This window comes from Arvicanthis niloticus, chromosome X (assembly GCF_011762505.2).
Source record: "Arvicanthis niloticus isolate mArvNil1 chromosome X, mArvNil1.pat.X, whole genome shotgun sequence".
Lineage (NCBI taxonomy): Eukaryota > Metazoa > Chordata > Mammalia > Rodentia > Muridae > Arvicanthis > Arvicanthis niloticus.
Window position 1 is genome coordinate 19,914,374 of NC_047679.1, and position 13,883 is coordinate 19,928,256.

General features: G+C 41.1%; 1 protein-coding gene across 3 annotated transcripts in view; it reads right to left on the reverse strand.

Annotated features, from left to right (window-relative positions):
* Nucleotides 1-11,191: 11,191 nt before the first annotated feature.
* The window catches only part of Arhgap6 (Rho GTPase activating protein 6), a 486,900-nt gene continuing 484,208 nt past the window's right edge, over nucleotides 11,192-13,883 (reverse strand). For all 3 annotated transcript variants that reach the window (XM_034486136.2, XM_076918888.1, XM_076918889.1), the window contains exon 13: nucleotides 11,192-13,844. In XM_034486136.2, the coding sequence (XP_034342027.1) occupies nucleotides 13,147-13,844 (698 nt within the window). In that variant the 3' untranslated portion in view covers nucleotides 11,192-13,146. The remainder of the gene's footprint in view (nucleotides 13,845-13,883) is intronic.

Below are 13,883 nucleotides of genomic sequence, written 5' to 3' on the forward strand. Positions count from 1 at the left end.
ACCAGGTTACATATTATCATTTAGTATTCCTATGAATTCATTAGCTGCTATTGTGTGATAATTGCTTTTCACTCTGCATCACACCCAGGACAGAAGATGGCAAATGATCATCCCCTACCTACAGAAACACACTCTTTCAGAGCCTAGTCTGTAAGCAGAATCATAGGACTGTAGAATTTGTATTTTAAAAAACTCTCTAAGGTAATGATGGGGTGTGGGGATACGTATAAGTACATTTCAGTAATATTTAGCTACTGTGATGATTAGTCTAGTCAGGTTGACAGAATTCAAAATGACATGGGAAATGGAACTCAGGGTATGCCTGTGGGGGACTATCTTGATTACATTAATTGAGGTGGGACTATTCAGCCATCATGGGCTGCACCATTGGTATCCTGTGCCACATAAAATGAAGAAAGTGAGCTGAGATGAACACTAGAAACCATGTATTCACCTCTCTGTTTCTGGATTGTGGGTATAAGGTGACCCATATCAGGATCTTGCTGCTTTGACTTCCCTACCATAATGAATTTCCTTGAATTGTGACCCCAAACCCTTTCTCAAGTTGCTTTATCAGACTGTTTTATCACAGCAACAGGAAGAGAAACAGTTGCCAATTTGTTTGGTCCCTGGTGTGTTTATCCTCTAGCGGAGTAACTGCTCCCTATTGAAAGTGAAGTGCTCTGTATTTATTTCCTTTCTTGTCCTTGTCATGACTGTCAGACTGTTGAGGCCCACACTCTGCCTCAACATTTTTGGGGCTAAGTGCTCTGGTCAAGAGAGAGAGTGGGGCTGGAGGGGTAATCGACTCGAAGAATGGAGACAAGACAGGGTGTGTGGTCAGGTCTTAATTCTCTTCCAGTCCGGTCCCCGTCTCTCTTCCGTCTCTCTCTATTGAAAAGAAATCTGGGGTATTTGTCAACACAAGTAGGAGAACACAGGTGAAAACACTTTACCATGTGCACCATACAGCTGAGGTCACTAAACAGCAAAACAAGCTATGTGGGATAAACAGTATATTTATCAGAGTGTGCTTCAGCTGTTATAGGCTTTTGAAAACCAAATCTTTCATCGGGGTATATGGTTCCAGATGGCTGCAAAGTTGATCTAGCCGCTTTCTACTAAAGTCGGCTCCCAACATCAAACCATGCTCAATCATTGGTATTGCTAAAGGTTTGAGGCTCTTTGTGATTAAGAGGGCATACCCTGAAGACTGGTGGCTTGTTCAAGTGTTCTCTTAACTTGCTTAGTGACATTTTTGTTTTGGACCCCCATTTTCATGGTTATAAAATGAGGAAAAAATGAGCAGACAGAGTTGTGCAAATTCTGTGAGGTGATCTGCATGCTTTTGGTGCAGAATCCTGGGTAGAGAGATCCTAACAACCATCCACACAATTGACAGTGACCATCACAGAGAGATTCTGAAGCAAGGCTAGAAGTCAGAGTGCTGAGACACTCCACAGGAAGAATCTGGAAAGATCAGGAGCTTCTTCTGATTTGTGTCAATTTTAAGTATTACCAGGTACTTTAAGTATTGCAATAGATGCTAAGCAGCCTCATGTTATCTAAAAAAAGGCTAAAGGGAATAGCTTTTTCAAGAATACATAGACATAAATTAATATTTAGTTAACTTAATATGCAAGTCCTACTGGACTAACATAATTAAGTGCCTGGATTTCCTAATCTAAAATGTTAACAATGTACAACCCAGAAACCACCTTCATAAATAGAAATTAGATAAGGCCTATTAGAGAGCCATCAAGAATGTTGTCATGAAGCTGGCAACAACTAGGGAGGTAATCAGAAAAAATTCAAGTTCTTTTACAGCTTTCCAGGGGTTTCTTAAAAATTCTTGCTACAAAAGTGGACTGGAATTAAAGATGGTGTATCCTGTGTGTTGGTCATGTAAACAATAAATGATTGCTGGCACCTGTCAGGCAGGAAAGCCTTGCAGAAGGACTAGCTTTATGAATGATGAGCTTTATGGACTTTCAGTTAAAATCTAACATGTAATCATTTTACAATTTCATTTTAGCTGTTTTTTTTTTTTTTTTTAAAGCAGGGTATGGAATTGTTTAAGGAAAGTGGTGTGTGAAGGCGTTCTTGGAGATTTGCTGCCTCTCTCATCTCTTCTGTGTTTGCTTTACCCAAGGCACTTAAAAGTTCTACATGTAGATCAGACTTCCCTTGGAAGTCTTGGTAAAATGCAGATGACTGGGTTTCCACAGAGGGTCCTTCATCTTGTAGGCCAGGAACAGCTGAGACTTTATGTTTCACCAAGCTCCCAGAAGATACTGATACTATTGGTCCAGTCACCATGTGGACCTCATTTTTCCTTGGCACCTTTTGGACATCCACTCATTACTAACTTTGCAACAGTGTTTGTAGTTACTGCAAATTCCTGTGGTCATGGTCAAGTAGGAGATGGAAAAGCAAAGGTTAAATGGAAATACAAATTTCCCATTTTGCTTATTATTCATTTCTGCCCCAAAGCCTCTCTTTTTTCCATTCTGAATGGTGCTTCATTTTTCCAAGTTCTGTTTTAATAGCAAAAAAACTTTTCCTTGGAAAGTTGATCTCCCATGACTTCTGTAGGTGGGCAGGATTACAGTGGTTAAAAGCAGTGTCCCAGACTGACTGAGAAAGTCCCTGTTGTGCTCTGTGCTGCTTCTATGTGGATTGGTGGTGGCCACACCCTTGAGCAGGTGAGGTGTTTGCTCTGAGTTATCTCTGATATATGACCTTTGCTCACCATGTTAGTTTGCCAGGTGGCCATAAGTCACAGATGGAATAGCTTAAACAACAGAAATTTATTCTCATGTTTCTGGAGGCCAAAAGTCCAACACCAAGGGTCATGTTCCCTCATGCAAAAGATTTGATCCATATCCTGCTTTTAGCTTCTGGATATTCCTTGGCTTGTAGAAGGATAACACCTGTCTTCATGTGTTGTTTCTCTCCCTCTTCTCCCCTCCCCATTTCACTCTGTCCCTCCCTTGCCCCTTCTCTCCTTTCTCTTGTACTCACTTGCTTTTTCATGCTCCCTCCATCTCAAGCACTCCTCTCCTCTCATGCTCCCCTGTTCCCTTATATGCCCCCCTCTAGTGCTTGATTGCTTGCTTGTGCTCTCCCCCTCCCACCCATTCACTCACTTGTGCCTCCCCATCCCCATGCACTCTTTTTTTATTAGCAGTTCTATTAGAGTCAAGCCTCTTCCAAATGCCTCCATTCTAACTTGGTCATCCTCAAATGACCTGGTTCCAAAGAAGTTTCCATATGTAGGCGCTAGGGGGTTAGTAGAAAACCATCTTGGAGAAGGACAACACAATTCAGTCTATAATACACTGACAAAATTTATCCAGGAGCAGCTAGTCTTGGCATCTAAGCACTGCCACTTCTGAATTACCCCAGTGTGTTAGTTTGAATACTTGCTTCAGCCATGACATTGTGATCTAATACTGGTCCCTGGCAAGCTTCATCCTTTCTGTCCAGCTAGGTATGCCCCTGGTCACCACAGTTTCTGTATCTCTATAGACAGGATAGCCAGCATAGTGTATCAGGGATGGAATTCTTTTGGTGGGTAGGCTCAGTGGCTTGCCTACCCTGGAGTATTCATGATTTGAGGTCAATAAGGCACTAGAAATAGACTTGCCATGTTTCCTTTCTACAAGGAAAAAAACCTTTCTAATTCCAGTCCTAATTTCATTACCGTCTAACAGAACACATTAATCTTTTCTTGTGTGGAGACAGCATCTTTGCCCCAACCCTTAATGGAAACACCTGAGGGGGTCTGACTTCCATATCACTGCTAAATCTATACCAAGAATGAGTTCACTCCCCAGTTGTATAGAAACTAAACCATAGGATCTGGTTGCAGAAAGGAGGGGCTGTGGACTGAGATTATAGCTCAGTTAGGAAGGTCCTTGCTTAACCTGGATGACACCTTAGGTTCAGTGCCCAGCACTGCATAAACTTAGCATAGTACCACAAGCCTGTAATCCCAGCACATGGGAAGTGAGAACAGATTGGCTACATATCAAGGTCCAGATTAGCCTGGGATATACTAGACCTAGTGGTAGAGGCAAAGATAGAGAGAGTACACTTCAATGAAGACCAATTGACAACTGACAGACATGCTCAAATTTGTCCCATTTGGTTGGTAGCAAGGGAACTGATGTGGCAAGGTGAGAAGCTGTTGATTGTAACTAGGTGGCACTTAAGGTTGATTCTTATTTATCCTATAATTGTTCACACTCTTATTCTATTCTCGATCCCTAAGGCTTCTGTTCTAGTTTCTGAGGTTTTACTTATCAGAGACTTTGGCTCCACAAGACTCTTTCAAGTTATTTTAGGCCAAGTCCTGGTATTTTGTACCTGGGCTCTAAAATAAAACTGGAATGTTTTTTTTTTTTTTTTTTTTTTTTTTTAATGACTGGGGAGGTTTCTGGTTTTGGCTCAGTTTCAACACTGTACTTTGCTCTCTGAACTAGGTGAGTATCTTAATCTGGTCAGGGTGCTATAACTAAGCACCGTGGGTGGGAGATACATGCCTCAAACAATTCAGATAATTTTCTACCAATTCTGGAGGCTGTCAGTCAGAGATCAAGGTAGGTATGATTCATTCAGTGGCTAGTAAGGGCCTTCTGTTTCATGGGTGACAGTTCTTATGATTCTCAAATGTAGAATGAGCAAAAGAATATGGGGGTCTTCTCTATCATATTCTAACCACCTCTTAAAAGTTCTATAACAAACCCTTGACAAGATAGCTCCCTAGTGTGATAGTAGCATGGATGTGGGAAGAACCAGCCATATTCTGATTGGAGCGAAGGGCACTAGATAGAACCCTCATCTGATACTATTAAAGTGGCCAAAAACCTGAGGCAAGATAGGTCATAGGTTCTAGGGGCAAACCCAATACTATAATTCGGCTAGATGGGGCTAAATGGGCATACTATTAAAATTATTTTTAATGATTTACTCCCCTGGATCAAAGCCTTTCTGAGTTCTGCTCTGAGAAGCTTTGCCTTGCAGTAGATGGCAATTAACACAGAGATCTTCAAGTGGTTCATGTGCTCAGAATAAGAGAACATAGATTAATCAGCCCTAAAAGAGACATACGTATTCCCATCTTCCCAGGGATCAGGAATCTGTGCAAAAGGGGAAATAGAAAGATTGTAAGAGTCAAGGGTGGAGAATGAAATCAAGGAAAAAAATTTCCCAGACACAACAGTGGAGTTATGTATGAACCCACAGTAATGTTTGTTTGCTTAGTTTTTGAGACAGGGTTTCTCTGTGTAGCCCTGGCTGTCCTGGAACTCACTCTGTAGACCAGGCTGGCCTTGAACTCAGAAATCGGGCTGCCTCTGCCTCCCAAGTGCTGGGATTAAAGGCATTCGCCACCACTGCCCAGCTGAACCCACAATATTTGTGACTGCATACACAAGACCTGTGTAAGCTCCAGCCAGCAAAGAGTCCCAGCATAGTGTGTGGAAGGTGGCCATGGATCACACCACTAGCTGGGGCCCTATACTCTTTCGATGTCTGTTAGGAGAGAGAGAGAGAGAGAGAGAGAGAGAGAGAGAGAGAGAGAGAGAGAGAGAGAGAGGGGAAGGAGGAGGAGGAGGGGAGGGAAGAGGAGGGGAAGGGGGGAGGGGGAGAGAGGAGAGGAAAGGAAAAGAAAAGAAAGAAGAGAGAGAATATGAGAATGTGAATGTGTGAGTGTCAGAGCTCTGTTAGGCTGACTACACACTAGAGCAGGCCCTACCCCAAGACTAGCTGGCAATACAAATTGGATTTGATGGGGAAACAAAAATAAAAAAAGAAGTAATGAAGGATGGAAAGGCTCGTTATAGGAGAAATTGGGGAATGTAAATATCAAAGTACATTGTATCAAATTCTCAAAGAATCAATAAAAATACTGTTTAAAGTCCCATAACGTTAGGGTTGTAAATTTGGAAAAGATAAACACCGTAGACTGTAGCAGCAAAACAAAACATTAAAATTAATGAACTGGGACTCCAAAGTCAGTCTGCTAAAATACACACGGCAAAGCTTAGGAATGGGAAAGAGGAAGACTGGAAGGCTGTAAGTGGGATTGGTTTTGTATATTAGGAATTGAATGTGCACTCTGCGATAGAACAGAGAACCTTTTTAGCTTGCCTTTCAGGTGGGAAAGGGTCTTGAGGAAGAGTCAGGTACCTGGACTCCCACTCTCCACTGAACTAGCTTGTGAAACAGTCTCAGGTCAAGACCCTTTTACCTCCCTAGCCCTTGGGGGGTTTACCGATACACCAAGTGGCGACTGTTCTCTTTAGCCAACAGAGAAGGTGACCACTTGCAGAGTCCAGTGACAAATGACAATAGAGGTGGAGCTTGTTGAAGAGACATACCATTTTAAGATAACAATACCACAGTCCAAATGAGCTAAATAACTGAGAAACTGCAAAGTCAGGGAGTATACTATGATTGCAAACATAGTATCCCTTGTTTTTGACAAGTTTCCCTAGCTATTTGTTTCACTTCCAGGAACACTCTTTACTGTGGATCTGTTTGACTTTGGAATGCAGGCAACATTTTATCATAGTCATGCCTCTCTAACTTTTCACTCCAGAAAAGAGGTGTGTGTGTGTGTGTGTGTGTGTATGATGAATTCACCAATTTATTCATTTTGCCCAACAATTTATTTTTTGTGTACCTTTGGGATATGTTTGTGTGACTTACCAGCATCTACTGCCTTTACAACAGTACTGTTCACAAGAGTGGCTATTGTCTTGATTTAGATATCCCAAGAGATGTATTTAGACTTCTTTTACATCATTGAAACCCAGGAGCCCGGGACTGGAATTCATGATCACACGGCCCTAGTAAATATAGATTGGCTACAGATCTTTAGATATAACCATCAACCAATCATTTTGTCTACTGAATTGGTAACAGAGCTGTCATCCTTTTTGTAATTAAAAGAAAATCTGAAAACAATGCTAGCTTATTAGCAAGCCATTCTATCTGCTACAGGAACTTGACACTTGGGAAGATGTCAACAAATGTCTATTCCCTCCTTAGAAGTTCCCAGTGACAAATCAAAGTACAATTCCATTGAAGACCAGAATTGTTGGTGAACCAAAGTGGTTTTTGGGCTTACAGGGCATGGATGAGGGGCTACTTCTATTGTATACGTGGCACCCCCCAAAACAGCTGCACCATTAGAAAGACTCACTTCATTTATTGATAACTTCCCCATAGCTGTGTAGGCAGAGTTACCCACTTAGCTATCTTACTAGATCTTAAGATATTTTAGGAGCAGAAAGGCATCATGGGCTGCTCTCTTTCACTGTGTCATACAACACAGAGATGGAGTGACGAGTCTTTGTATGGCAGCGGTACTTAGAAGACAGTGTCTCTATGCTTGGCAATCCCTTCTACATCCTTTTTGTTTAGAAACTGTATACTTGTATCTGCATTTACAAGGAGGCGATGGTCTTGCATGGGTTCCTATTGTGCGTAGCAAGTGACTTGATTAAAAGTAACATGCCTATATCCAGAAAACATTTATCAAATGAGTCCCAAATTGATGTCCTGTCTCTGCCCAGTATAAAAGGTATAAAACTTACAAATCCCCTAACCTAACATAAAAAAAGCCTCCAGCTAAAGCTACAGACAATACAGTAACATGTAGTAATGCTTATCAAGGTGTCTGAATCCTCCGCAAAGAACCAGAAGGAGCTTCTATTGGGGTGTTTGTGTAAAGAGAAATTTTAAGCTAATTATTTTCAGAAAATATCATTGTGTCCTGTATGTAGAAGAGGGAGTTTCCTCTACATAATCAGAGTATGGATGCCTACATTCCAGAGGCAAGAGGCTGAATGGTGAACAAGACTGAACTATGGAGGGTGCTATTGCCATGGAGTTGATTTTTGTTTGTAGGCCAGAGGAGAAGGTAAGTCCTTACTGGCAGCGACTGCCTTTGTCAGAACGATATAGAGAGTAGTTGGTGGTAGTGGAGAGGTAAGAGGAGAGGTAGAGATGTCAGGCTGGTACAGTTATCCAAGAGGGATGGGTAAGAATCAGAGTAAGACAATGAAGAAGGATGCATGTGCACCAGAAGGCAAATGAGCCCTGGGTATGATGCATAGTGGGCATTTTGACAGTCAATTTGACTAGGTGAAAGATTTATACAATCTGAAGAGAAATAGGAGTGTTATTAACTGGATTTAGAATCACCCAGGAGACGCTTGGTAACACCTCTGGGTATGTATCTGAGGGCATTACCAGAATAAATTCACTGAGCAGGAAGGACCTACCCTGAACGTGAGTGCCACCAGTTCATGAAATGGGAGAGCCAAGCAGAAGAAAGAGGGACAGGAGAAAGCTAGTGTGGTGTGGCACCAGCATTCCAGTTTCTGCTGCCAAGGTGTGAGGAGGCCTGTCCACATAACCTTCAGACTACTCTCCACCATGCCTTCCCTGCATAGTGGAGTGTTGTCACTGAAATCATAGACTCAAATGGGTCTTTTCTCTCTTAAATTTTGTGTGTGAAGTGTTTCATCACAGTGATGAGAAACATGCCCAATACACCAGGGGAGGCCTCAGAAACACAGAAGTTCCCTAGCCAAAGATGTGAGGAGATATAAAGTGAAATCGGGGTTCAGCATATCAGGAGAGACATAGAGCTTGCCCTTTAGGACTGTTGAGGCACTGCGGGACATTCAGTGAGAGTTTTAAGCAGGGCTTTGGAAGCCAAGTGTGATATGAAGGCTAGAGATTAAAGTTGCACTATTTAGCAAATATATGTCAGATAAACAAAGACTTTCTTTTTAATAAGCCTATCTCATACAGTACTTTAGCGGATGAACCATTATTTTAGTATAAGTATACCCCAGATTTTACATGAGACATAGTGAGACTAACATGTGATCTCTTGTTAAGCCCTCAAATTGAATAGACACTGTATCTTATTTGGTATTTGTACTTGAGAAGTATTAAGGTCAAGTGTCCTATATCCTCAACCCAACTGGCTCCATCCAGATAGGAGATAGCAAGGGCATGTGCTTGGTTAGTGCTAAATGTGACACAGCTGCAGCAAACTAGGATAACTTGGTCACTGTAGACTAAAGGGATACTAGCTGGCTCGAACTGACTGAAGGGTTGATTGACCCTTCTACCCCTATGGTGGATTGAGGGCTGTGTGAGGTGGGTATCCTGAATGCCAGTTCAAAATGTCCAGGCTGCCATCCTTGATTAGAACTTTCCTTTGGCTTGTAGGTGGTTCTTGGTTGTTTCATTTTGCTTTTTTTTTTTTTTTTTTTTTGGCTTGAAGAACATTGCTGCTGTTTTATAATTCTGTCTGGTCAAGACATCCTGTTTTCATCTCTGTGTGACTCTTCTGCAGACAACTCCTTTCTTCTTAGTTCAGTGAAATCCACCTCCTGCTGTTTGCTTATCAGACCAAGAGACAGCATGGGCCTCAACTTTGTTCCAGTATCTCTTTGTATTCAATCCCAGCACTGTTTCTCTGCCAAGCAGATGTGTATTAAAATGTGCAGAAGAAAAGAAGCAAGCTGAATTTATTTATAAATGTCCTCAATTTGCACAGCCCCCATTGGCATATGATGGTTGTCTTTTGTCTATCAAAACCCACAACAAACATATGTTAATAGCTACTTAGAGTGAGCAAGACAAATGTGTGTTTGGCTGTTTGTCTCATCACCATTCTGGCCCTTTAGCCAGAGATCCAAAACCAAAGAGATTAAGTATGCACAGACATGGAGGCATCTTATCCTGAGGATCGCTTTCCTCATGAGGAATGAGTGACGTGAATATCCTAGTAAAAGTGTTTTGTCAAATTTGACATTGGTTTTTCTTGTTAGGCATCGTATCACAAATTATACAGTATTAAAAATGGCCTTAATTTCTACATAGGTTTGGGGGGGTTGGGGTCTCCTGTGTTTTAAGTTAGTTAAAAAATATTTTCCATTTGTTTTTATGATCTGTGTAATGGTGTTTATGTTGGGGGGATCTGTGGGTCACAGCACATATAACAAAGCTCAAAGGACAACCGTGGGTATCAGTCATTGCTGTTCACCTTGTTGGAGATATCTCTCTTGTTCACCCCTACATTGGCCAGATTAGCTGGCCCATGTACTTTCAGACATTCTCGTGTGTGCACTTCCCATCTTCCTATAGGGTCACTGGGTATAGACATCTGTGCTGCTATGTCCAGCTTTTATGTGGGGCCTGGCACTTTACCCACCGAACCATCTTTGGAGGGCTAATGCGTGTTTTACAATAATAGCACATTTGCAATGTGATACAGAGAAGAAACAAAATCTTCCCAAAGTAAAAGATGTGGGCACAGAGCTTGAATGGGGAAAGAAATTAGAGGGCATGGATATAAAGCTGTTTTCTCTACTGTCAAATTTAGATCTAGTAAGTGGATATACCTTCCATATATATATGTGTGTGTGTGTGTGTGTGTGTGTGTGTGTGTGTGTATAATTTAATTCATTTGATTTAAAAGATTTAAATCACACAATAAATATGGTGGGAAGGAGGTCCAGAATATCAGGAGGTTCAGAAGAGGAGAAAGAATTTGTCAAATTCAAGGGACTGGGATAAAGGTGAGTGGCATAGAAAAGCCACTTGAGTGCTACAAGCAAATAGCATTCACTGTGGGTCTTCTATATACCTGTGGTTGAGTGGGTCCATAAGGCAGCACTGAGGGCTTCAGACAAATCCTTCATGTTCTCAGTCAATATCAGAAGTGTTGAGCCTAGTGACAGACCAAAGATCACCCAACTAGTTCCTAAGTACAAGCCACTACAGTCCTTATCGAGAGCCAATCAGGCATGGGAGACCTATGGAATAGACATAACTTTCATCATTGACTGTGTTGACTGACACTTGCCCAAGAGGCATGAACCCTGAGTTTCTATCAGGTGTGAAATCACTTTCTAAGTGACAAGAAAACCACACTTTCCTTGCAACAGATCATTGTAGGTTTCTACATATTTCAGTATCAGTGATTTGATATCCCCAAGCCCCAAGCTACCAGCTGCTTTAAAATCTAGCTCTCTAACTGTATGTGTGTATTTATGGAATTGCCAACAGGTAATATATTTGAACTTGTGAGTAGTGAATTTTCTATGTGAAATGGGATGTGAGTTCCTTCATTAGATTTAAAGACTGACAGCAAAACTCTTTGCTTAACATTTTATTCATCATGGCACAAGATAGAATTTTAAGAAACACCACTGAAGAATTTCATTGTCAACATGAAAATTAAGAGCTGACAAATTTTTGCCTAACATTTTATTCATCATGGCACAAGATAGAATTTTAAGAAACACCACTGAAGAATTTCATTGCCAACATGAAAATTTAGAGCTGACAAATTTTTGCCTAACATTTTATTCATCATGGCACAAGATAGAATTTTAAGAAACACCACTGAAGAATTTCATTGCCAACATGAAAATTTAGAGCTGACAAATTTTTGCCTAACATTTTATTCATCATGGCACAAGATAGAATTTTAAGAAACACCACTGAAGAATTTCATTGCCAACATGAAAATTAAGAGCTGACAAATTTTTGCCTAACATTTTATTCATCATGGCACAAGATAGAATTTTAAGAAACACCACTGAAGAATTTCATTGCCAACATGAAAATTTAGAGCTGACAAATTTTTGCCTAACATTTTATTCATCATGGCACAAGATAGAATTTTAAGAAACACCACTGAAGAATTTCATTGCCAACATGAAAATTAAGAGCTGACAAATTTTTGCCTAACATTTTATTCATCATGGCACAAGATAGAATTTTAAGAAACACTACTGAAGAATTTCATTGCCAACATGAAAATTAAGAGTATCACTATATATATATATATATATATATATATATATATATATATATATATATATCCCTCTTTGTATATAATACACTGACCTTTCTGATTTGAAAAACAAAACAATGGAAAATACTGAAGCAAACTGCCACCTGCTGGTCAAAAGTGGGTTTGCAGTTGTAACACTTGAAATTGTTGAAGTACTGTATACTGTAGTAACACATACATTACAATACACATAATATTACTGAAGATACTGAGGACACATTTCCTCAGCTTTTGGTACAATGTAAGCGCAAAGATGTAGCTTTTTTGCTCCCCCCAATAGGATTTACTTTACAAGGGGTTGCTTGTAATTCGGCTAATATTGATAAAAGGGCAGATGGAGGAAAATGATGTATAATTTGAACGTGTATTTAGATTTTAAAACTTTTTAAATTGGATTTCAGTTGGTTGTTTTGAAAAATACATAAAAGTAATCCATTATAAATATATATTATAAGTGGCCTATATAAAATTAAACTTCACCTAAAATGGGATGAAAGCTCTCTTAAGTACTCTTTGGCACCAACTTTCTCTGATTTGATTCACTGAGTCCTTTCTAAACAGACTCTAAAAATATATTTCATCATGTATCAAATTTAATATTTCCTTAAAACATACTCTCTATGAAAAAGCATTCAGTGACTAACTTTTGTGTCTCAATACTGTATAAAAATATGGCTTCTCATTTTCTCTTTCGTTTGGTTAGTATTTCCTTAGGCATTGAAGGGAGGGCTGTCCCCAGTTAAAAAGTGATGGCAAAAAGCACAGATACCCGCTTGTGCATATTCCAGAGCATATAGAATCTGTTTGCTTAATATATCTTATAGTGTAATGTAAGTGCAGTGATTTTTTAAATTGTTCTGTCTTCTCTGTGAACATACCATATTGATATACATAATTTGTTACAGAATATACAATAGTCAGAATTGAAGACACATAAATACAATTAAGCTATAACGAAGCAAGAGTTTGATCTTACATAGAGTCAATGTGGGTTGTTTTGAGATTGGGGATTATCTTGTTTGTTTGTTTGTTTGTTTGTTTTTCCTAATGCTGGCTATGCAATAAAATTTACCATATATGGCAAGGGTAGAAGTGAGTATATAATGTGGACTTTCTCTTGTGTTGTTTTTTTTTAAGGTGTGGAAAAACAAAAAGAAAAACAAGGAAGTGTCCAATTGTCCTTAGGCAAGTTTTCCGGGTCTGGGCCAGAAGATGTTTTTTGAAAGGGTAGGCTCCAGCTGCTGGCGGGCTTATACTAGGGTTTCCGGGAGGGCATCGGGGTTATCAGTCGACAGAAGCTCCCATATCTGCCACCGCTCTCGCTGCCAGTCGAGCCAGCTGGCTTCCCCTAAGTTCTGCTTGTCCTGCTCACTGGCTGAGAGGGAGTAGGCGCTGCTCAGTTTTTTTGGCCTGGTCTGATGTTCCCCTGAGGCCTGCTGGCCTCCTTCTTCCACAGCTGTTTCTGAACCTTCTTCATGCCTCTGGAGCCTCCACAGGGGAGGCTCCAGTGGCTGCTGGGCCGAGGTTGTGGCAGGCTTCCCTGATCCAGGGTAGGGAGGAGGGGGGCGCCTGTCATCTCTACCAGTCTCCTGAGGTCTCTGGTACACAGGTTGGGCCTGGCTTTGCAGCCAGGCCACATCCTCCTTGCTCTCGGCCAGGTTTCCTGTGCTGTTTAGGGACAAAAATGGCTCAGACCTGGCTGCAGGCCGCCTGGCCCCCCTGCTGCTGTCCTGCATGTAGGGAGTGCTGCAGACACGTGACACCGGAAGGTGGACACAGCACTGCTCCACGGTTGCCGCTGTCTGAGTCCTCCGAATTACCTGAGTGCCACTGTCCAGCCCAGTCGGGCTCCCTTGACACCGAGGCCAATTCAGGGATAGGTTCCCTTGAGAAAGGGAACAGGGCCTCGGTCGGAGGGAGCTGCTTTCAAAAATGTCACCATAGGAACCTGGAACCAGAAAGGCAAGATCTGGGGTTAGGTTGGACA